Below are 25,095 nucleotides of genomic sequence, written 5' to 3'. Positions count from 1 at the left end.
AAGTGGTCCATCGTTTCCACATTCCTCCCTTGGGCAGTCACGGTCATGAGTGCGTCTGTACTTCAGATTTCCATTAACATAGAGCTTTCCATGGAAGGAGCGCCAGATGATGTAATTAAGCTTTGGGGGAACCCTTGGGGAATTGACTGGCTGGGGTAATTCCCATCTGATCACCCTGTCCCACACGCACCCCAGTCAGAGGCACATTAGTTTTATTTAGACAAAAAGTTCCAACAGCACACCCTTACCTCCTCCAATACTAGACTCAGTGCTCAGCCTAGAGAGTCGGCACTCTCACAGGAATCCAGCAAAGAATTGACCGACACAGCGAGTGCGATGCAAGCGGGGCTTATTCAAATTAAAGCAGCAACGTTTCGGGCTGTACCCCTTCATCACGCAAAATGCTTTGTCAATGGGCAACAATTTTTTTACTGTGCAACATTTTTTTGGCAGTCATTAGAGTCTAACATACCCATTGTTGTGACCTTGACAAACATGCAGATGTTTCAATCTATGGGCAGCATTATACAAAAACATATATAAAAACATTTCAGTTCTTTGTTCTTGATTCATTTGCTGTTATTTTCCCTGCAGGTGAATTTGTGTTTCGACCAGTTCGTTTACAAGCTCTCTGATCAGATCTTTGCTTATTACAAAGCCATGTCTGGGAGGTAAGGAAATAATTTGCTTATAAATGACATTTTCTGATTTAAATGTATGGACAGACAAGCATATGCAGCTGCCGCATCATCATAACTCCCCATCAACCTCCTTGCTTTTTTGACGGTTGCATCACTTTAAAGGGGCATTCTGTATAGGTGTTACACAACCATGTGTTAACCAAAATATGCGGGACTACAAGTCCCAGAATGCCTCAGCATATCAAGGGATAAAGAATTTACTGGCTTCAAGGCGCTGGGGATAGTAATTTAAGGCAGCTGGTGTAGGATATTAATCTACGTTGTCTCTGTGTGCCTCTAGTGTCTTGCTAGACAAACGTTTCCGTGCCGAATGCAAGAACTATGGGGTGATTATTCCATACCCACCCTCCAATCGATATGAAACTCTGCTCAAGCAGCGACATGTACAGGTGAGGAGCAACTTCCCTGAACTTAAATCTAGAGAATTCAGAATAACAAAATTAACTTTATGGTTTATCTCTGCAATGGTAAAAAAAAAATAATTTTCCAGGTAAAAAGAATGGGGGGTAGCAGATGGTGCGATCTTGCCTAAAACCCAATGGGACCCAAATGCTGTTTATGCAGTTTGCAGGCTGGTGGTGGGCCTAAGTTTTCCTACTGCCATCTATGCTGGTAAACTGTGCCAACCTTCCCAGAAATATCAATGCCCTTAACTCTTCCCCGAGTGATGAGACTGGCTGGGCTGTGTATATGCTAGTGTAACCAGAATCTTATGTAACCTAGGCATAGGAACCCATAGCAACCAATAAGTGGTAGCTTGTGTTCAACAGCAGATATCTGGTTGCTGATAACTAATAATAACTAATAGTTGTTATGTAGTTGTTATTACATAACAACCTATGGTAGAATCAATTTGTACACCTTTCCTAATATACTTTAATGTCACAGATATTTTTAAACACATAATTAAAACCCTAAATGTATGGTTGTCCACCATGATGCCCCATATGCCTGCCTGGCCACGTTCCTGATCTTACCAGTCGCCACCCCCAATACATCCACACTCCATGTGTGAGCCCCCCCTTTTTTTTTTACCAGGTCCCTGTTCCCTCTACGCACTATTAATGTAACATCATGAAAGTACAGTGCTGCTTATACAGTTGTGTAATATGAATACAAATAGACACATACAGAAAGCACCTGGTAGCCCCAGGCAATCAGACTGGGTGTATTAACTATTACCTATTGTTTGGATATGATATTCACATAACCCAGCAATTTCCATAGATAATGAGTTATTAAGGAGTTTTGTGGTTATAAATCCTCACTAAAAAAAAAAGCTGTCTATATTTAGCCTCTGCCACATCCCAGATCTGTAGCTACAGCTTTAATAGGGTTTAACAGCATCACCCCACCCAGTGAATATACAGTTAATTCGGGGAATATTTTTAGAGGCATGGAAGCAATGCCATCAAGATATAGCTAAATAAAGGAAACTGGGGCTGATGGAAGGGTTATTGTTAGGGACATTGAAATGACAATGGTATATACATGCTATCGAAACGGGTCTGCAGAGCAGTGGTTCTTTTTGTCTCCTGGTATCTGTCCCATTTGCAGTTCTCTCTCCTCTTGCTCATAACCACAAAAAACCTACATTGTTTCTTCCTCCCTCATGTATGGAGGGCCGATTTGAAGTTCCTCCTGCCCACAGGGCTACAGAATGCTCCAACTCTCCCCATTACCTAATTCTATTGCAATCTTAGGGTATTGACACCCTGAAGCAGTTAACAATGTAGTTACAAGAGAATCTGATCCGTTACTGTTGGCTGAGGGTTGTTAGTTATTATGCTAGTCTTATGTCCAGGCTGGGATTCAAAAATGGCAGGCCCTGACATTCTGAGTACACAGAGGCCCAAACAGCCCCCCACTAGCCCAATAAATAGTGAGTGTCTATGGCATATTACAGCAGCCACTCTGGCATTTGCCAGAACCCACAGATTGCCAGTCTGGGCCTGGGCTGGAGTATTTTTTACATATAAATGTTCAGCAGAGGATCTCCCTGCTTCCAACCCACCATGGCCGACATTTGCAGTAATCCTGGTTCTACCTGCTTAGTGTATCTGGGGGTCTGACCTCAAACCTAAGGATTTTTATCATTGACTGTGTATTATGTGTTGTAACCCCCCTAACTGTGCAGAGACCCCCAGAAAACCATATTTATTTGGAATGCACACATTGAATTTAAAAGAGGTAAAGATGTCTTTCTACATCAAAGTACCAAACTGCAAAGCTATGCTATAAAACAGATCAGGAACAATGTAGGAATAAAAATGCAACAAAACCAAAATTAGTGCAAAGCAATGAAATAACAAAATAATTTGGGATGCACTGAATCCAGGATTTGGTTCAGGATTCGGCCAAGATTTGGCTTTTTACAGCAGGATTTGAATTCAGCAGAATCCATGCCTCTAGCCGAACAGATCTGAGGCTACAGTTAGCTTCTGTGACCTGTAGAGAATGTTCTTTGTCCATCAAGCTGTATAATTAGCTTTCACTCAGTGCATGGCTGTAGACAGAGTGCCATTAGCCCCTGGGCAAAATTTGGCACTTGCCCTCCCACAGACAGCTATGTCTCCAGTAAACCCAATTCTTTAACCATCTATAAACCTATAACCACCGCCCCCTTTCATGTTGCATTGTCAGTTGGTTCCTTCAGCCTACATTTTTGGTTGTGTAGATTTGCTCTTGAGGACCCCTTAGGATTCTATGTGCTAAGGTACCAGAATCCAGATACAGTCACAGTAGCTTCAGCCCTGCCTTTACTCCTCTTTGTACTTTCCATTGTATAGCTACTGGGCAGATCCATTGACCTGAACAGACTCATCACTCAGCGCATCTCAGCCGCCATGTACAAGTCTTTAGATCAAGCAATCAGCCGGTTTGAAAGTGAGGATCTGACTTCTATCGTGGTAAGTGCAAACTACACATGAAAGGTCACCTGTTGGCCAACTTTTTTCTAGAACAGGGCTGTCTAACTGAGGATGTGGCCGTCTAAAGTATTTGTATGGCCCCCAGTCTGCCCAGGCACCATAGACTTCTCTATATGACATTTCAATTCAAACCTGACCTCCAACATGCTGTATGACATATATTTGGCCCACTATGTGCAAGTTGGGCAGCACTGCTCTAAATCCTAAAGTATATCACCCCAGAGATCTGTCTGTGCAAGAGAGATTTTGTTGGGAATCCCTGCAAATGACTCCAGGGAAGGCATCTTGAACACGCAGGCTACTGTTGCTCCATGAGACAAATCTTCAGATGCCTCAGTTGTTATTGCCCTACACAGTAGGGATCAAGCATTTTGCACTGTTGACTTGGTATCTTGAGCATATAGATCATCGCCACTCCAATGCTGACCTAACACCCTTTTTCCTTGCCCTTTCCTTCTTCAGGAACTGGAGTGGCTGCTTGACATCAATCGCTTGACCCACCGGCTTCTCTCCAAGCACCTGACCTTGGATAGCTTTGATGCCATGTTCCGAGAGGCCAATCACAACGTGTCAGCTCCCTATGGGAGGAACACCCTGCATGTCTTCTGGGAACTCAATTTTGACTTCCTTCCCAACTACTGTTACAATGGCTCAACCAATCGGTGGGTGGATTCTATCAATAATCTACAGAGTAATGCCTAACTGCACAATGGGGCAAAAAGGATCACATTTTATAGATTTTGGTGGGTAGAGTTACATGTATAGACTTCTTATGAGTTAAGATACACACTGGCACCCAACCATAACCTACCTGCTCCCAACCTTCGCCAGTTGTATACTATAGAGCAAGCAGACCCTATTGGGGGGGCAAAGGGGCCCAGACCACAAAGTCTACCTCCTGTATAGACTTCCCAGCTGCAAGCAGCAGAAGCCAGGGATGTGAGAGGGAGGACGGGCGGGTGGGAGGCAGGAGCCTTGGAGTGCGCTGGGCCTCCACTTAAGACTATTTTTTTTGCTCAGTTAGGTCATGCACAGGGAAGGGGGTAGAAAGAGCTTGAACCTGCCCGCGACCTGCTTTTATTGTGTGAATGTCATTCCGAACCCACCTGACCTGCAGGTCCCATGAGTTTTGGGCCCATCGGCACATCTCTAATGTACGCTTCATTATTTTGTATGCATGAGAGTACAAGCAGCACAGATGGGCAGCGATGATCTATTATGATAGATTATGCATAACCCCATAATTCTGGGGGTTAAATAATAATTCCTCTCGTCTTTCATTGGCTTCACAGAACAAAATGGGGGAATGTGTATAAAGAAATCAGTCCAGTTTAATGCTGTGTATAAAGTTTATATGTCATGTGTACAGGTATAGGGCCCATTATTCAGAATGCTCGGGTATTCCGGATAAGGGGTCTTTCCGTAATTTTGATCTCCATATCTTGTCTACTAAAACAAATCAATAAAACATTATTCAAACCCAATAGGATTATTTTGCATCCAATTAAGATTAGTTACAGTATATATTAGTTGGGTTCAAATACAAGGTACTGTTTTATATTACAGAGAAAAAGGAAATCAATTTTTAAAATCTGAATTATTTAATTAAAATGGAGTCTATGGGAGACAGGCTTTCCGTAATTCGGATCTTTCTGGATAACGGGTTTCTGGATAACGGATCCCATACCTGTGTATTGTTCTTTTTTAAGTATTTTGCTTAGCTGGCTTTATGGATTTAGTTGCTATTTTGGGTTTAGTTGGCTTTATTTTTGTTTGCACTATTGTCTAGCTGGGTGACATTGTAAATGATGGTCTTTTCTCCCCAGGTTTGTACGTACCGCCATCCCATTCACACAGGAGCCACAGAGAGATAAACCTGCAAATGTGCAGCCATATTACCTCTATGGATCAAAGGTTAGTAGCTAAGGCAGTATCTAAAGGTGGCCATACACGTTGCAGTTACGATCTTTCCTGTAACCATTGGTCGCAGTAAAAATCTCCCGTACACCCTCAACTGACATTCAGAGCTGAATCATAAGATATGTAGGTAGAAACAATAGGAATTCTACCCCAGTCTGATGATTCAGAACTAAACGCTTGCCTTTGCTCGGGCGCCTTTAACCCTTTAAGTGCCAGCCGAATTCGTCATTTCGGTTCCCCCCAGTGCCAGACGTTTTTTAAGCATTTTGTACTCATTCACTTAAACAATGTTTTTTGGTAGGAAAACCTCCACGAAACTAGGGAAATTATATATCGTTTTTTTCGTCACTAATTGGGCTTCGACATACATACCAAATTTTATAACTTTTCTGGAGATATGATGTGTATTTTGGGTGAAATATGTAAAAAAAAAATAAAATTATGAAAAATTTCTGTATATTTTGAGGTTTTTTTCCATAGAAAAGTTAATTTTACTCACTTTTTTTTATTGTTTGTAAAAGCCCTGATACTCCCAATTCCAACGATACCAAATATGTGGTGGTACCCCACAGTTCCTGTCCAGAAGTAACCCCCAAACTAAAGCAATACTTAGTACAATATCACACCAGAACAAAGCAGAAAAGCGCTTGTAACAGTTAATGCAGCATAACTTATATGTAAATCTAAAATATCCCCTCATGTTTGGTATCTTTAGAAACTACAGACCTTCAGGTTTCTAGGTGCAATGTAGTTTTCACTCAAAAGCCAAATACCTTTTGTCAGTGCATTGTGAAATTTGGAACTTTTTATGACATTTTTTTTTTTTTCTAAAACGTAAACTTGGACGCATGATCAAATGTGGATTTGACAAAAAAAAATCTCATAAAAATTTTCTAACAAAGGCATATTTGAAAGACAAACTTCTCCTGAATAAAATGATGCCCCATATGTATGGGTGCACATAAAGACATGGGCACCAAACACTCCAAAGCAGGGGCAATGCACAAGGGCAATTACAGCTAAAAATGTGGGGGCTGCGCTCTATGTGCACTTCCTGCAGTTTTTCAGTGTTAACCCCCCCTACCTGTGAAATAACCCCCACAAACTATATATTTATGAAAAGTGCACACCTTCAGCTATTCAGAGACACTATTCTTCTCTTTCTACATGGAAAATTGTGGCCGCAGTCCCTTGCAGAAGTCAGCGCTTTTGTCAGAAATCAAGGAAAAACCAGATAAAAAACCTAGATTTCTCCCCAAAATCTCCATGGCAACTACCAAAAACTTACTAAACATCGATCTGCAAGTTCCCCTGAATAAAACGATACCCCATATGTATGGGTGCACATAAAGACGTGGCCACCAAATGCCCCAAAACAGGGGCAATGCATAAGGGCAATTTCTGTTGAAATTTTGGGGGCTGCGCTCTATGTGCACTACCTGCAGTTTTTCATTGATAACCCCCCCTACCTGTGAGATAACCCCCACAATCTATATATTTCCGAAAAGTGCACACCTTCAGCTATTCAGAGACACCACTCTTCTCTTTCTACATGGAAAATTGTGGCCGCAGTCCCTTGCAGAAGTTAGCGCTTTGGTCAGAAATCAAGGAAAAACTAGATACAAACCTAGATTTCTCCCCAAAATCTCCATGGCAACTACCAAAAACTTACTAACCATCAATCTGCAAGTTCCCCTGAATAAAACGATACCCCATATGTATGGGTGCACATAAAGACGTGGCCACCAAATGCCCCAAAACAGGGGCAATGCATAAGGGCAATTTCAGTTGAAATTTTGGAGGCTGCGCTCTAGGTGCACTACCTGCAGTTTTTCAGTGATAACCCCCCCTACCTGTGAGATAACCCCCACAATCTATATATTTACGAAAAGTGCACACCTTCAGCTATTCAGAGACACTATTCTTCTCTTTCTACATGGAAAATTGTGGCCGCAGTCCCTTGCAGAAGTCAGCTCTTTGGTCAGAAATCAAGGAAAAACCAGATACAACCCTAGATTTTGGTCAGAAATCAAGGAAAAACCAGATAAAAACCTAGGATTTCTCCCCAAAATCTCCATGGCAACTACCAAAAACTTACTAAACCTCAATCTGCAAGTTCCCCTGAATAAAACGATACCCCATATGTATGGGTGCACATAAAGACGTGGCCACCAAATGCCCCAAAACAGGGGCAATGCATAAGGGCAATTTCAGTTGAAATTTTGGGGGCTGCGCTCTATGTGCACTACCTGCAGTTTTTCAGTGTTAACCCCCCCTACCTGTGAGATAACCCCCACAATCAATATATTTACGAAAAGTGCACACCTTCAGCTATTCAGAGACACCACTCTTCTCTTTCTACATGGACAATTGTGGCCGCAGTCCCTTGCAGAAGTCAGCGCTTTGGTCAGAAATCAAGGAAAAACCAGATAAAAACCTAGATTTCTCCCCAAAATCTCCATGGCAACTACCAAAAACTTACTAAACATCAATCTGCAAGTTCCCCTGAATAAAACGATACCCCATATGTATGGGTGCACATAAAGACGTGGCCACCAAATGCCCCAAAACAGGGGCAATGCATAAGGGCAATTTCAGTTGAAATTTTGGGGGCTGCGCTCTATGTGCACTACCTGCAGTTTTTCAGTGTTAACCCCCCCTACCTGTGAGATAACCCCCACAATCTATATATTTCCGAAAAGTGCACACCTTCAGCTATTCAGAGACACCACTCTTCTCTTTCTACATGGAAAATTGTGGCCGCAGTCCCTTGCAGAAGTTAGCGCTTTGGTCAGAAATCAAGGAAAAACTAGATACAAACCTAGATTTCTCCCCAAAATCTCCATGGCAACTACCAAAAACTTACTAACCATCAATCTGCAAGTTCCCCTGAATAAAACGATACCCCATATGTATGGGTGCACATAAAGACGTGGCCACCAAATGCCCCCAAACAGGGGCAATGCATAAGGGGGGGCTGTGCTCTATCTGCAGTTATTTAGTCTAAACACCCCCATACCTGTGAAATAACCCCCACAAACTATATATTTCTGAAAAGTGCACACCTTCAGCTATTCAGAGACGCCACTCTCCTCTTTCTACATGGAAAATTGTGGCCGCAGTGCCTTGCAGAAGGCAGCGCTTTGGTCAGAAATCAAGGAAAAACCAGATACAACCCTAGATTTTGGTCAGAAATCAAGGAAAAACCAGATAAAAACCTAGATTTCTCCCCAAAATCTCCATGGCAACTACCAAAAACTTACTAAACCTCAATCTGCAAGTTCCCCTGAATAAAACGATACCCCATATGTATGGGTACACATAAAGACGTGGCCACCAAATGCCCCCAAACAGGGGCAATGCATAAGGGGGGGCTGTGCTCTATGTGCTCTACCTGCAGTTATTTAGTCTAAACACCCCCATACCTGTGAAATAACCCCCGCAAACTATATATTTCTGAAAAGTGCACACCTTCAGCTATTCAGAGACGCCACTCTCCTCTTTCTACATGGAAAATTGTGGCCGCAGTGCCTTGCAGAAGTCAGCGCTTTGGTCAGAAATCAAGGAAAAACCAGATACAAACCTAGATTTCTCCCCAAAATCTCCATGGCAACTACCAAAAACTTACTAAACCTCAATCTGCAAGTTCCCCTGAATAAAACGATACCCCATATGTATGGGTACACATAAAGACGTGGCCACCAAATGCCCCCAAACCGGGGCAATGCATAAGGGGGGGCTGTGCTCTATGTGCTCTACCTGCAGTTATTTAGTCTAAACACCCCCATACCTGTGAAATAACCCCCGCAAACTATATATTTCTGAAAAGTGCACACCTTCAGCTATTCAGAGACGCCACTCTCCTCTTTCTACATGAAAAATTGTGGCCGCAGTCCCTTGCAGAAGTCAGCGCTTTGGTCAGAAATCAAGGAAAAACCAGATAAAAAAACCTAGATTTCTCCCCAAAATCTCCATGGCAACTACCAAAAACTTACTAAACCTCAATTTGCAAGTTCCCCTGAATAAAACGATACCCCATATGTATGGGTGCACGTAAAGACGTGGCCACCAAATGCCCCAAAACAGGGGCAATGCATAAGGGCAATTTCAGTTGAAATTTTGGGGGCTGCGCTCTATGTGCACTACCTGCAGTTTTTCAGTGTTAACCACCCCTACCTGTGAGATAACCCCCACAATCTATATATTTCCGAAAAGTGCACACCTTCAGCTATTCAGAGACACCACTCTTCTCTTTCTACATGGAAAATTGTGGCCGCAGTCCCTTGCAGAAGTCAGCGCTTTGGTCAGAAATCAAGGAAAAAACAGATACAACCCTAGATTTTGGTCAGAAATCAAGGAAAAACCAGATAAAAACCTAGATTTCTCCCCAAAATCTCCATGGCAACTACCAAAAACTTACTAAACCTCAATCTGCAAGTTCCCCTGAATAAAACGATACCCCATATGTATGGGTACACATAAAGACGTGGCCACCAAATGCCCCCAAACAGGGGCAATGCATAAGGGGGGGCTGTGCTCTATGTGCTCTACCTGCAGTTATTTAGTCTAAACACCCCCATACCTGTGAAATAACCCCCGCAAACTATATATTTCTGAAAAGTGCACACCTTCAGCTATTCAGAGACGCCACTCTCCTCTTTCTACATGGAAAATTGTGGCCGCAGTCCCTTGCAGAAGTCAGCGCTTTGGTCAGAAATCAAGGAAAAACCAGATACAACCCTAGATTTTGGTCAGAAATCAAGGAAAAACCAGATACAAACCTAGATTTCTCCCCAAAATCTCCATGGCAACTACCAAAAACTTACTAAACCTCAATCTGCAAGTTCCCCTGAATAAAACGATACCCCATATGTATGGGTACACATAAAGACGTGGCCACCAAATGCCCCCAAACCGGGGCAATGCATAAGGGGGGGCTGTGCTCTATCTGCAGTTATTTAGTCTAAACACCCCCATACCTGTGAAATAACCCCCGCAAACTATATATTTCTGAAAAGTGCACACCTTCAGCTATTCAGAGACGCCACTCTCCTCTTTCTACATGAAAAATTGTGGCCCCAGTCCCTTGCAGAAGTCAGCGCTTTGGTCAGAAATCAAGGAAAAACCAGATAAAAAACCTAGATTTCTCCCCAAAATCTCCATGGCAACTACCAAAAACTTACTAACCATCAATCTGCAAGTTCCCCTGAATAAAACGATACCTATGTCTGGTTGCGCATAAGTACATGGCCACCAAACCTGAAAATGCATAATATTGGGGCTGCACTCTATGCACCCCTTTTTTTTTGCCTGCACCCGAATGAATGGAATACGCTCGGGTGCAGGCACATGTAGCCGATATACGCATGAAAACGCGTGAGAATGCAAAGTCTCGCGTTTTCATGCGTATATCGGCTACATGTGCCTGCACCCGAGCGTATCCCATTCATTCGGGTGCAGGCACAAGTAGCAAGCGTAGGGCTGAATTTTCGGCAAGCGTTTTTCCACTTGCTGAAAAAATCAGCCCTACGCCATGTGTGGCATCAGCCTAACCCTTGGCAATAGAAACTACCAGAACAATCTTAGCACCTCTGGACCTTTCTAGAACAACTGAAATCAAATGAAGTTAAAATGGAATAAAACCACTAAAAGCAATCAAAGAACAATAGTTGCAATGAAATCGGTGGTCAGAGCCCTGGATCCACCAATGTCACTGCAAAAGCAACCTTTTAGGGGCACTAAACACACAAAGAACAATGCAAAGATAAAACACCATAAAATCAGTAAAATCCAATAAAACCACCTAAACCAACAGAAGAACAATAATTGCAATGAAATCGGTGGTCAGAGCCCTGGATCCACCAACGTCACTGCAAATTCAGCACCCAATAGCAATAAAAAAGTTACAGTGCAATAGAATAATTCAAAAACAGAAATCAATTATGAAAATGCCAAAAAAACACTAAAATGCAACCAAATAAATCAGATAATTATAGAGCAAGATCAGAAATAAAGTTTTAGTAAAAAAAAAAGACTGCCAAAGAAAGCAAAGACAGAAAGAAAAGAAAAGAAAGAAAGAAAAAAAAAAAAAAAAAAAAAAAAAAAGTGTAAGTGTAAGTGTGTGTGTAAGTGTCTGTGTGTGCTTGGGAAAGTTGTAAATAAGTGTGTATGTGTACAAAAGTGTAATAATAACAAAGATAGAAGAAAAAATTGAAAAAAAAAAAAAAAAAAATTTTTAGACAGTTGAGATAGAAATAAGCAAAATAAACAGTGGTAGAGAGTTGTAGTTCAGCTTACCCAAGGCAGGCAGGCGATCAGAGGCGATCAGGGGCGATAAATCCAGCAGGAAGGCAGCAGGGGAGCTCCATCCGGTCCAACGTGCGCAGCAGGAGTGAGGGAGCCGACAGTAGGCGGCGACTTTTAAAGGGACAGCAGTGGACACGTCATCAATGCGTGTCCACTGCTGTCATTGGCTGGAGCGACGATCGGTGCGGCTGGGCGACCGGATCGGTGAGTATGTCCTTGTTCGCTCGTTGCCTAGGGGGTTGTGACGGCTTTACAAGCGCTGCGCTGCTTTAAAAGCGAGCGCAGCGCTTGTAAACCCCACAGTGCCATTGGACGTAGATTCTACGTCCCATGGCACTTTGGTCCCTTGGTACCTGGGACGTAGAATCTACGTCCCTTGGCACTTAAAGGGTTAATGGTCCGATCTTTACCCAAGGCTTTTGCGATATCGGTCGCCTTGTCAATCCACGATACACGCACCGAATATCATACGTTAATATTGGTGTGTGTATGGCCAGCTTAAGGGTGAGCATCAACAGTATTCCAAATGAAACCCTATTTATTTAGGCAACTGTGGCTAAACATTGCCTGAAAGGTTTTTTGTGCCAAAGCTTTAAATTGTAACTTAGAAACATTAAAAAAGTAGTTTGCCTTTGATGTAAAAGAGCTGTAAGTCCTATCTACCAAACTGGGCAGGCTCAGTTTATATGTATCGCAGTGTTCCTTCCACTATACCTTTTTATTTTCTCTTTACCCAAAGCCTCTCAACATTGCCTACAGTCACATATACAGTTCATACCGGAACTTCGTTGGACCACCCCATTTTAAGACCATCTGCCGCCTACTGGGGTATCAGGGTATTGCAGTCGTCATGGAGGAGCTGCTGAAAATTGTCAAAAGCCTGGTAAGAAGAAGAGGGAAAATGGAGGGGACGGGTGCATTGATCTGAGGGAAGAGCCAGTGGGGCTGTTTAAGATGCACTGGGCTACAATTAACCTAAAAGGAACAACCACTTAAGGAATTATGGGTGGGGCAGAGTTAATTACTCCTTATATTGTTTAAGCTAGGGCCATTGGTTTAAAGGGGATATTCACTTTCAGGTTAACTTTAAGCATGTCTAAATTTAACAACTATGCAATTGGGCTTCATTTTTTATAATTTTCTAATGATTTGCCTTCCTCTTCTGACTCTTTCCAGCTTTCAAAGCAGCCAAAAACCTTTGCTCTGTGAGGCTACAACGTTATTGTTATATTGTATTACTTATTTTTCTATTCAGGCCCACTCCTTTTCATATATCAGGATTCGTTGAGGTTTGGCATGGTGCCGAGAGACTGGCGAATTGCTAATGTGGTGCCATTATTTAAAAAGGGATCTCGTTCTCAGCCTGAAAACTATAGGCCTGTTAGTCTGACATCAGTAGTAGGAAAGCTTCTGGAAGGGGTAATAAGGGATAGGGTACTTGAATACATTGCAGTTCACAATACTATTAGTTTGTGCCAGCATGGTTTTATGCGTAACAGATCTTGCCAGACTAATTTAGTTGCCTTTTATGAGGAGGTGAGCAGGAACCTTGATGCTGGAATGGCAGTTGATGTCATCTACTTAGATTTTTCTAAAGCGTTTGATACAGTACCTCACAGAAGGTTAATGATCAAATTGAGGAATATTGGCCTAGAACAGTGCTGTCCAACTTCTGTTGTACCGAGGGCCGGAATTTTTCCGACCTACGTGGTGGAGGGCCGATAATGGAAGCCAGTTTTGACCACTCCCCTTTTTTAAACCGCACCCACTTGAAACCACACCCATGTTATCACATGACCATACCCATATTAATGGTTGTAGTACAGCAAAAACCTGCCATACTCTGCCTGCCCTACCCTGCCTGTGTGTGCCATACTCTGCCTTCCCTACCCTGCCTGTGTGTGCCATACTTTGCCTTCCCTACCCTGCCTGTGTGTGCCATACTCTGCTTTCCCTACCCTGCATGTGTGTGCCATACTCTGCCTTCCCTACCCTGCCTGTGTGTGCCATACTCTGCCTGCCCTACCCTGCCTGTGTGTGCCATACTCTGCTTGCCCTATGATGCCTGTGTGTATGGCACACACAGGCAGCCTACAGTGACACAATGCTGGCACTGCTCCTACAGTCTGCACAATAACTATATATTAAAAAACTTTTTAATTGCAGTACCACCTCAGTATATGTTCTTTTTGTAGTGTGCAGGGATTATTTGTGGGTTTCTACTGCTCCTGAGGTGTGAACAGGGGAACAATGGGGGTGATTACAGCCTGAGCCTGAGGTGTGAACACTGCAGGGGGTAAACAATGCATAGATTAAAAGGTGTGAACAACACAGGGAATTACATATTTAAACAATACAGCCTGATTACAGCCTGAATCTGAGGTGAGAACCATGCAGGGGGGCAGTTAATCTCAGTACTGATACCATTTAAAGCTTACACAAGAGTAAGCCATCAAAGCAGCCAGACAGGTGGGGGGGCCACACAGAGGGGGGTCGCGGGCCGCATGCGGCCCGCGGGCCGCCAGTTGGACAGCACTGGCCTAGAACATAATATTTTTAATTGGATAGAGAACTGGCTGAAGGATAGAGTACAAAGAGTGGTGGTAAATGGAACATTTTCTAATTGGGCCAGTGTGGTTAGTGGAGTACCGCAGGGGTCAGTCCTTGGGCCTTTGCTTTTTAACTTTTTAACTTGTTTATTAATGACCTGGAGGTGGGCATAGAGAGTAATGTTTCTATTTTTGCTGACGACACTAAATTGTGCAAAACTATAAGTTCCATGCAGGATGTGCCGCTTTGCAGAGCGATTTGACAAAATTAGATAACTGGGCAGCAAACTGGAAAATGAGGTTCAATGTTGATAAGTGCAAAGTTATGCACTTTGGTAGAAATAATATAAATGCGAACTATCTACTGAATGGTAGTGTGTTGGGGGTTTCCTTAATGGAGAAGGATCTAGGGGTTTTTGTTGATAACAAGTTGTCTAATGCCAGGCAGTGTCATTCTGTGGCTACTAAAGCAAATAAAGTGCTGTCTTGTATAAAAAGGGCATTGACTCAAGGGATAAGAACATATTTTTGCCTCTTTATAGGCCCCTGGTAAGGCCTCACCTTGAGTATGCAGTGCAGTTTTGGGCTCCAGTCCTTAAGAAGGATATTAATGAGCTGGAGAGAGTGCAGAGACTGCAGCTAAACTGGTAAAGGGGATGGAAGATTTAAACTATGAGGTTAGACTGTCGAGGTTGGGGTTGTTTTCTCTGGAAAAGAGGCGCTTGCGAGGGGACATGATTACTCTGTACAAGTACATTAGAGGGGATTATAGGCAGATGGGGGGGTTCTTTTTTCCCATAAAAACAATCAGCGCACCAGAGGTCACCCCTATAGATTAGAGGAACGGAGCTTCCATTTGAAGCAGCGTAGGGGGTTCCTCACGGTGAGGGCAGTGAGGTTGGGGAATGCCCTTCCTAGTGATGTGGTAATGGCAGATTCTGTTAGTGCCTATAAGAGGGGCCTGGATGAGTTTTTGAACAATCAGAATATCCAAGGCTATTGTGATACTAATATCTACAGTTAGTATTACTGGTTGTATATATAGTTTATGTATGTGAGTGTATAGATTGGTTAGTATAGGTTGTGTGCTGGGTTTACTCGGATGGGTTGAACTTGATGGACAATGGTCTTTTTTCAACCCTATGTAACTATGTAACTATTCATGTCTCTTTTTTTAAGCCGCTGCCTGATTGCTAGGTTAAATTAGGCCCTAGCCACGAGATTGCTGTCGAAATTCCAAACTGGATAACTGCTGAACAAAAACCTAAACAATTTAAAAACTGCAAATAATAAAAAATGAAGTATAATAAATATTCACTTTTGGTATCTGACCCACAACAGCACCTCCCTTGTTTCACTCCACTTATACTCTCCAAAGCAAGTAGCTCAGACTTAATTACAAGTGTTAAGGGCTCTGGCACACGGGGGAGATTAGTCGCCCGCAAACAGGGAGTTTTATCGCGGGCGACTAATCTCCCCCGTGTGCCAGAGCCCTAATGGAAACTTGCCTGCGTCAGCTGACTAGCTATTATCTAACACAGGGAGATTACTATACAATGTAGCCTTGCTGCTATTACACTCTAATCATTAGAAGGCAAACAAAGTGTTACTTAAGTGTTTGAGGTTGGTAAATTGCATAATGGTTGGAGTTTTGGTTCATTTACAAATGTAAGTTACACTATTAGAATTTGGCCTGGTGACAGCCTTTTATGCCTCTCACACTTTCAGCTCCAGGGGACTATACTGCAGTATGTAAAGACGCTAATTGAGGTTATGCCAAAAATCTGCCGACTGCCAAGGCACGAATACGGCTCTCCTGGTAGGTTGCATGATGCTGTGTTTATATCAAACTAATATAAACTTTGTAACTGTCAGAGATAATAAAGCATATGATATATAGACAGATGATAGATATATAGACAAATGACTTCCTAAAATGCTTTAACTAAATTATATACAGGTATGGGACCTGTTATCCAGAATGCTCGGGACCTGGGGCTTTCCGTATAAGGGATCTTTCCATAATTTGGATCTCCATAACTTAAATCTGCTAAAAATCATTTAAATATTGAATAAACCCAATAGGCTTGTTCTGCCTCCAATAAGGGGTAATTATATCTTAGTTGGGATCAAGTACAGGTACTGTTTTATTATTACAGAGAAAAGGGAATCATTTAACCATTAAATAAACCCAATAGGGCTGTTCTGCCCCAATAAGGGGTAATTATATCTTAGTTGGGATCAAGTACAAGGTACTGTTTCATTATTACTGATAAAAAGGAAATATTTTTTTAAAATTAGAACTATTTGCTTATAATGGAGTCTATGGGAGATGGCCTTTCTGTAAATTGGAACTTTCTGGATAACGGGTTTCCGGATAAGGGATCCCATACCTGTATGTATATATATATATTACTATACACTATTGTTTTTCATCCTTGAGAAAGGTCCTAATAAGGACCGAAACGTTGGTTTTAACAATATATCTACAATAAAAAATTTTTTGATGAAACATTGAAGGGTGTGCTGGCCACAGATGATTATTTTCGATATATATATATATATATATATATATATATATATATATTTTGCAGGAGTAATACCAGCACAGAGTTTCATACAAATGTATATAAAATGATATTTATTGAGAAAAAAAGAGCAAAATAAACATAGCAAGCCTCAACGTTTCAGTCCCCACTGGGACTTTCATCAGGAGGCAAAAACTGAAGCACCTGCAGTTCCATCAGACCCTGCCCAGGTCTAGTTGGACAGGCCCACCCACGAAAACCCAAGGCCCAAACCTGCAGACCTGCACCCTATCCCCAAAGTTTACCCACCCGAGCCTACCCAAATTACCCGTTGATTGGCATTGATGATACCAAGGCAAAATAATAGCTAAAGGGCATTTATATGACTTATTGCACATGTAGAATATTTTAACCCAGTACTCCCGTACCTCCTGCCTTATCTGAATGGAAACTGCCTTCCAAATCTCTTATTCAGTCTCTTTTGATTGCTCAGGGATCCTTGAGTTCTTTCACCACCAGCTGAAGGACATTATAGAGTATGCAGAGCTAAAGACAGATGTATTCCAGAGTCTACGAGAGGTGGGCAATGCCATTCTCTTCTGTCTGCTCATAGAACAGGCACTGGTAAGAAACCACTGGATTTCCATTCACTGTAATAATCTGTTTTAGATTTCAGACACAGGGATTAGTATTGGGCTTAAATACTGGGGTGTGCCTACTGCAGTCAGGATTACTATTTGACTCTTGCAGTCGTACCACTTGCTTGCGGTGCTGTGAGGCTGTGGCTGTGCTGTAGCCTATTCAGCTGAATGAAGGAAAACAACTGAGGGGTCTAAGACAGTTCACCACAAAGCTGCACATACAGCTCCACTCAAATTGTAACCAGAAACACCTTAACCTGCTATAACAGTTTCATATAGTGACACAATGCTGGCACTGCTCCTACAGTCTGTCTGAAGTGTGAACAGGTGAATAATGTGTGCAGTAAAGGTGCCCATACACCTTCAGATCCGCACGCTTGTCGACATCGCCAAGTGTGCAGATCTTCTCCCGATATCCCCCACCTACAGGTGGGCGATATCGGGCGAATCCAGGTTAATTCGGTCGTTTGGTTCTGGGATTGGTCGGGCAGGCCCGTCGTTTGTGCCCTTACATGGGCCGATTAGCTGCCAAAACAGTCTAAGGGACCAATATCGGCAGTTAGAATCGACCCATGTTGATTCTGAGTTGTGAACAATGTATGGACTAAAAGGTGTGAAAATATGGGGGTTTACAGGCTGAATCTAAGTTGTGAACAATGCAGGGGGCCACTTAATCTCAGTACTGATACCATTTAAAGCTTACACAAAGACCACAGCAGCCAGACAGGTGGGGGGCACATGGTGGGGGGCTGCGGACCGCCAGTCGCACAGCACTACTCACTATTATACCTTGTGATGCAGCCCTAGTTAGTGCAAACAAATGCATTTAGCCTACTGATATTCTCTCTTTCCGTCTGCTTCATGATAATCTGCAGTCTCAAGAGGAAGTGTGCGACCTTCTCCATGCAGCCCCCTTCCAGAATATTTTACCACGTGTCTATATTAAAGGTAAGTAACGAGGATAGCACAGTTTTCCATGTGTCCCCCTAACTTGTTATATATCCTATAGCCCATAGCAACATTCTTCTTTATGCTTTAGAGGGGGAACGCCTGGAGGTGAGGATGAAACGCCTGGAAGCTAAATATGCCCCTCTCCATCTTGTCCCATTGATTGAGCGGCTGGGGACACCTCAGGTAGGAAACTGCAATACCATATTTGCTCTATGGACCATATGTAAGGCATCAGAAAATGTTGAATAATGCTCAGCTGCAAATGGCAAAAAGTGTTGCCAAGGTATTTCACCTTCAGGTTAACTTTTATTATGTTATAGAATGACATATTTTTAGCAACTTTTCAACTGGTTTTCATTTTTTATTGTTTTTGAATTATTTGCATTTCTCTTCTGACTTTTTCCAGGTTACAAATTTTAGTCACTGACTCCAGCAGCCAGAAAAACTCTTTCTCTGTGAGGCTACAATATTATTGTTATTCTTACTTTTTATCACTTATCTTTCTATTTAGGGCCTCCTCTATTCATATCCCTTTTCACATCCCTTCTTTCAAAGCACTGCCCAGTTGCTAGGTTAAATTGGACCACAGCAACCAGATAGCTGCTAAAATTCCAAACTGCTGCACAAAACGCTAATTAATTCAGACCTGCAAATAATAGAAAATGAAGACCAGTTGCAAATTGTCTCAGAATAGCACTCCCCTTCAAGGCCAAGTCTTGAGGTGTATTCTCTAAGGACCAAATGGGGCAGGGAATTTGCCCAAAAGTGACCATGTAGCCTGTTCTATACTTCAATGGAATATGTCTGACACAGCGGCGATAGATTTTGGCTAAAAAAAGAGCATTTGTGATTCTCGTGCATCAACATGTTTTCACACAGCAAATCGCCATTGCGCGGGAAGGAGATCTTCTCACCAAGGAACGCCTGTGCTGTGGCCTCTCTATGTTCGAAGTCATCCTGACACGAATTCGTAGCTATTTGCAGGACCCCATCTGGCGCGGCCCGCCCCCTACCAACGGAGTGATGCACGTGGATGAATGTGTCGAGTTGCACCGCCTATGGAGTGCCATGCAGTTCGTCTACTGTATCCCTGTAGGGACAAATGAGTTCACAGCAGAGTGAGTATCGCTATAGCATAGGCGATTATGGCAGTGGGAAATAATCTGGGGGTCATTTATCAATACTGGCAAAATTTGCACCAGGGCTGTAATCCCTAGCAGCCAGTCTATAATGGTGACATTTGGAGAAGATGGTAATTTTATGACAAGATGGCACTAGTAAGGCTTTATACCAGTGCCACACAATCTTTTATACAGATATTGTCATGGGGTTTACAGTGGCCATTATCTTATTGGAAAGACAAGCTTTGTGTCCCCGCGGTAAGGCTCAGTAGAGACTTATCACTGCTGTCCAACCAATCACTATTGTTCTGTAATTTATTCTATATGGGAATTATGAACTATATATGGAGGATACATATTTATATTTCCCATATAGAATACAATATAGAACAGGAGTGGTTAGGGGAAAGGTAGTAACACGTGGGGCCAAGAAAATAGTGTTGCAATCATATCTGTATATTCATTGTTCATTAAGGTTTATTGGCTGAAATGTTTGTTCACTGAACGGGTTTATTGTAAGGTTTATTGACTTTATACACTTGACTGGTGATCCAAATCCTTCCTGGCTGTTTACAGAAACCCTGCCATTCCTATTTTATTGTTGCCAGTAAAGCAAGATCTATTTGCCTAAAGCCTTGCTTACAGAGAGCTAAACTTCAGCTGAGCAAAACTGTACATGTGATGGAAGCCTCATGCCCCTTTCATCCCATTTCTCCAAACCAGGCACTGACAGGGATTCAAAATAGGCCCTCTCATTTCAAGTACACAGAGGCCAAACAGCCCCCAACAGGCCCACTAAATAGTGACTGTCTATGGCATCTTACAGCAGCCCCTCTGGCATTTGCCAGAACCCGCACATTGCCAGTCTGGGCCTGCTTCTGACTGCTTATTGCCTTGTTCCATCTTTTTGCATGTACTGTAATACTTCATATGCACATTTTGCTTATCTATGTTGCCCCCTACAGACAGTGTTTTGGAGATGGGTTAAACTGGGCTGGTTGCGCCATCATCGTGCTTCTTGGACAGCAGCGCAGGTTCGACCTGTTTGATTTCTGTTATCATCTCCTGAAGGTGCAAAGGCAGGATGGGAAGGATGAGATCATAAAGAATGTGGTAAGCAGTCTCTCCCTGCCTGTTTCCCCCCAGAATGACTCTTGCACCATGCCCTAATTTGTTACACCAATTTGGTAGCCCCTTATACTTTATTATCATCAGTCCCTGCCCCAGTGAGCTTACAATCTATGGTCTGTATGACATTCACATACACTAGGGGCAACTTGATCAGGAGCCAATTAACCTGTCTATATAATTACCCCCAGGCCCCACCCAGTGGTGTTAGGGGCATTCATTTTGGGATAATGTATATCAGTGATCCCCAACCAGTGGCTCGGGGGCAACATGTTGCTCACTAACCCCTTGGATGTTGCTCTCAGTGCCCCCAAACCAGGTAGTTATATTTGAATTCCTGACTTGGGGGCAAGTTTTGGTTGAATAAAAAGAATTGTTACTGCCAAATGAAGCCCCTGTAAGCTGATAGTGTGCATAGAGGCCCCTAATAGCCAATCTTAGCCCTTATTTGGCTCCTCCATGAACTTGTATTGTGCTTGTGTTGCTCTCCAAGTCTACTTTTGACCGTGGCTCACGAGTAAGAAAGGTTGGGGACTCCTGATGTATATAGTAAGGCAAGAATGTGTCAGGTTCAAAGGGCTATTACTGCAGGATAGTGATTTGTTGCTTTCTAACCAACTTAATCATAGTGAGCAAAGATATATAGAGGTGGATTGGAAATATTCCACCAGTGGGTTTATAGGGGCCAATGTGTAACCAGTACCGCACATAATGGCACATTAGTGTAGCAAGACTGTATAGATATCATGGGCAGCCTTCTATCTTATCCTCTTTCATTCTTTCTCTCCCTCTTGACCCCCTAGCCCCTAAAGAAAATGGCCGACAGAATTCGCAAGTACCAGATCCTGAACAACGAGATCTTTGCTGTCCTGAACAAATATATGAAGTCGGTGGAGAGTGACAGCTCCACAGTGGAGCACGTCCGTTGCTTCCAGCCCCCCATCCACCAGTCCCTGGCTACCACCTGCTGAGCGAGAGGGGATGCCCTGATGTGCGCCAGACCTGCTTGCGGCACTTCTTGTGATGCTATGGTAAATGTCTGTCCTGTTGCCGCTACACACACTGCAGTAGCATCCGGACAATATGGCGTCATGTGGCCCATATTTCAGAAAGGCATTCTGGTGATCTAATGGATCAAACACCATCATGACCGAAAAGGTGAACACTCCACCATAGTCGCCAGTTTCATGTTGGACTATGAGGAATTAGATTTTAGCTTCAGCCTCAGCTCTGTTCCTTTCCTATGAAGGTATTTTGTTTCCCTTTCTTGCCAGCAACGTGCGAATCTCCGAACGCCTGTTTTATCTTCCTATTTATTGTGACTCTGTACAATATTTGTGATCATGTGACCTACTTGCAGAGTATTCCCGCTGTTGATATCCATCACTATGAAAGGTCTTACAGATACCAGCCTGGCACAGAACGCCAGATAAATGGAAACCTGAACATAATTATTATAACACAATCGTGTTCCTGTTCTGGGGAACTGTTTATGATGTTGGTTCTGGGACCCACCGTGTGATTGCCATGTACACACAACACTTGTTAAAAAATATGTTTTTATCCAGATCTTTTTGTTTGTCTTAATTGAGGCATTTATACTCTCCCTGGTTCTCTTTATAACTTGCCAGTGAGATATCTAGCTCTATATTGGCTTGTCAGCAGGATCCATTATAAATGCGGTTTAAAATGAGTTAGCAGGACTACTAAACTGGGGTAGCCCCGTTTATCTCTAGAGTCCAGCACAGCACAGGAGGGATTGGCAACACACATTATACACATTGGCTTCTGATTGGAGAAGGCTCTTGGATAATAAATGAACCTCTAGTTGCCCAGCATTGCATTATTCTGGAGCTGTTGCTGTGCCTGACCAAAAAGATAAATGCAGAAAAGGTGGCCATAAACTGGCCAGATACATCTCTATTGTTTTGTTTGATTGGGCCAATCAGTGGTTGTAACAGCAGAAAAATAAAGGGGAGCTGAGTTTTCTCTTCCCTTCCGCATCTGACGATGCACCATGTACTGGCCGACATGGTGTATCTGCAAATAAAATGTCCATACCTGCCCAAACTGACTAATATTTGGTCAGGTCAAGTCCCACATTTATGAGCAATAATTGCCTGACCCATGAGTGCATTGGCAGGGTTCAGACGATTACCATCCAGTTCAATGAGGAGGCCATTCCAAGCGTTCTGCCCCTTGCCTACTATGCTGGATGGCATAATGCTGCCAAAAGCCCTTAAACTGAGAATCCTAAGTGCAACACTGGGCACACTTGCTACATGGATGACAACAGGACATGTACATTGTATGTGTGCAAAAATTAAATGACTTGGAGGTGGGTATCCCTCTCTATTTATGGTATATATTGTAATGCAAGACACTTTACATATGAAAAAGAAACCTTTTTATCCTATTAAAACTATTCCAACCTTCCAAATCAAGTGGATTTCATGTATATCCTATACCTGTGCTCAGATTGCGAGATATGGGTGCCCTGACCAAAGGTTGGACCTCCAAGTGGGACTTGGCAACCCCTGCACTAAAGGGCTTGAAAAGTCACCATTTTGCCAACACTAACCCTTTCTTTGTTGGTAAGAGAATAATAAAGACATCCTATCCTATCCCAGGCTGTAACTGAATGTATATACATCCCAAGTTCCCTGAGGTATAGATATGGTTACGAGACAAACCGGTTAGTCTATTGTATGAATGAACAACTATAAAAACCAGGAAAGAAACTCGCCTGCAGGGGGCCACACTGAATCATTTGCACCACCCAGCATGTAGCTGCTGATAGCGAGCCGACATCCAATTGGTTACTGCAGTTTGCTGGAACCTTGGGCAGAGCACCTAGGTCATATGAAAATGATTTTCTCATGTGCAAGAGGATTCCTTCAAGCATCCCAGGGGCCCCTGGCCTGGAGACATGCATTTAAGAGATACAATTAAAAGAACACCAGTTCCTAGCATCCCATTGGCAGCTGAAGGTTGCAGGCAGTTCCTGGGAGTTTTACATCAACAACAGAAACGGATTGGACATTCCCTCATTAAAGTGATTTCCTGCTTTGGTATGGGTCACTTCCTCGGGCCCCACTCTACCATATATAGAAACAATGCTATATTCCCCCTTCAAATTGGATTTCAGTCCCCTTTAAGTAAATAGCATAGATATTATCTGTCCCCTGTGTGCGTCCTGTGTTTCTTGTTCCAAGCCAGCCTCCTCTAAAGTCAATATAGGGCCTCACCTTACTATGTATATACAATGGTGCAGCAGTGCCGAGCTTCCATTTGCATACAAATGCTCCGTAGGTGCAACTGTACAGTGCGGGGGGGGTCTGGGCCTGCTGTTATGGGCATTTGCAGGTTGATATCGGCTGCAGACTTGGCTACTCAGGACTGCGTCAGCAGGTTATTGGCCAATAAAGGGGACCAAAAGAAGGGCCGTCATGGGGGTCAAGTGGAGGGGCCTGGACTGCCAAGAAAGAAGTGGTGTTTGAAGGATGTATCAAGACCATGTTTAGGTGTGACCAGGTGGTATCACTAGCATGGAGCATATACCATGATCTACCCAGATGGCACTTGGTAAGGAAGAGTGATTCCTGTGGACCCATTCAGGCATCATGTGGTCCATTCTTGTTCCAGACCCGTATGGCCCATAGGTGTTGGTGGGGGGGGGTGGTGCCACAGGCTTAAACTTGCCTCACTAATGGGTCTCCATGATTTTTGAAGGCCATCCTGCCTACCGGGCCAGATATCAATTGGGAGGGCTTAGATTCAGTCCTTATCAAATGGGTCTGCACAGGTGCTCATAAGATCAGACCTACTTAGTAACATACATAGTAACGTAGTAAGTTAAGTTGAAAAAGCACACATGTCCATCAAGTTCAACCATAATGCCTATATATAACCTGCCTAACTACTAGTTGACCCAGAGGAAGGCAAAAAACCCCTTCTGAGGCCTCTCTAATTTGCCGCAGAGGGGAAAAAATTCCTTCCTGACTCCAAGATGGCAATCGGACCAGTCCCTGGATCAACTAGTACTGAGAGCTATCACCCGTAACCCTGTATTCCCTCACTAAGAATCCATCCAGCCCCTTCTTAAAGTTATATAATGTATCAGCCAGAACGACTGATTCAGGGAGGGAATTCCACGACTTCACAGCTCTCACTGTTAAAAACCTTTTCCGAATATATGATCCCCTTATATATTTAAACATAGTTATCACATCACCCCTTAAATGCCTCTTCCCCAGTGTAAACAGACCCAACTTGGCCAGTCTTTCTTCATAACTGAGACATTCCATACCCTTTACCAGC

At 43.0% G+C, this 25,095-nt stretch overlaps 1 protein-coding gene across 1 annotated transcript in view; it reads left to right on the top strand.

The window, feature by feature from the left end:
* cyfip2 (cytoplasmic FMR1 interacting protein 2) overlaps positions 1-22,344 on the top strand; it is a 62,510-nt gene extending 40,166 nt beyond the window's left edge. Inside the window, 13 exon segments of the mRNA NM_001110053.1 lie at positions 595-671; positions 982-1,090; positions 3,491-3,610; positions 4,094-4,293; positions 5,458-5,545; positions 12,597-12,740; positions 16,135-16,225; positions 17,428-17,558; positions 18,451-18,523; positions 18,615-18,709; positions 19,406-19,644; positions 20,613-20,760; positions 21,579-22,344. Coding sequence (NP_001103523.1) covers positions 595-671; positions 982-1,090; positions 3,491-3,610; positions 4,094-4,293; positions 5,458-5,545; positions 12,597-12,740; positions 16,135-16,225; positions 17,428-17,558; positions 18,451-18,523; positions 18,615-18,709; positions 19,406-19,644; positions 20,613-20,760; positions 21,579-21,746 — 1,683 coding nt within the window. The 3' untranslated portion in view covers positions 21,747-22,344.
* Positions 22,345-25,095: the final 2,751 nt, after the last annotated feature.

Source organism: Xenopus tropicalis, chromosome 3 (assembly GCF_000004195.4).
Source record: "Xenopus tropicalis strain Nigerian chromosome 3, UCB_Xtro_10.0, whole genome shotgun sequence".
NCBI lineage: Eukaryota > Metazoa > Chordata > Amphibia > Anura > Pipidae > Xenopus > Xenopus tropicalis.
The sequence above is the reverse complement of the archived record's forward strand: the minus strand, read 5'-3'. Positions and strand labels throughout refer to the sequence as shown.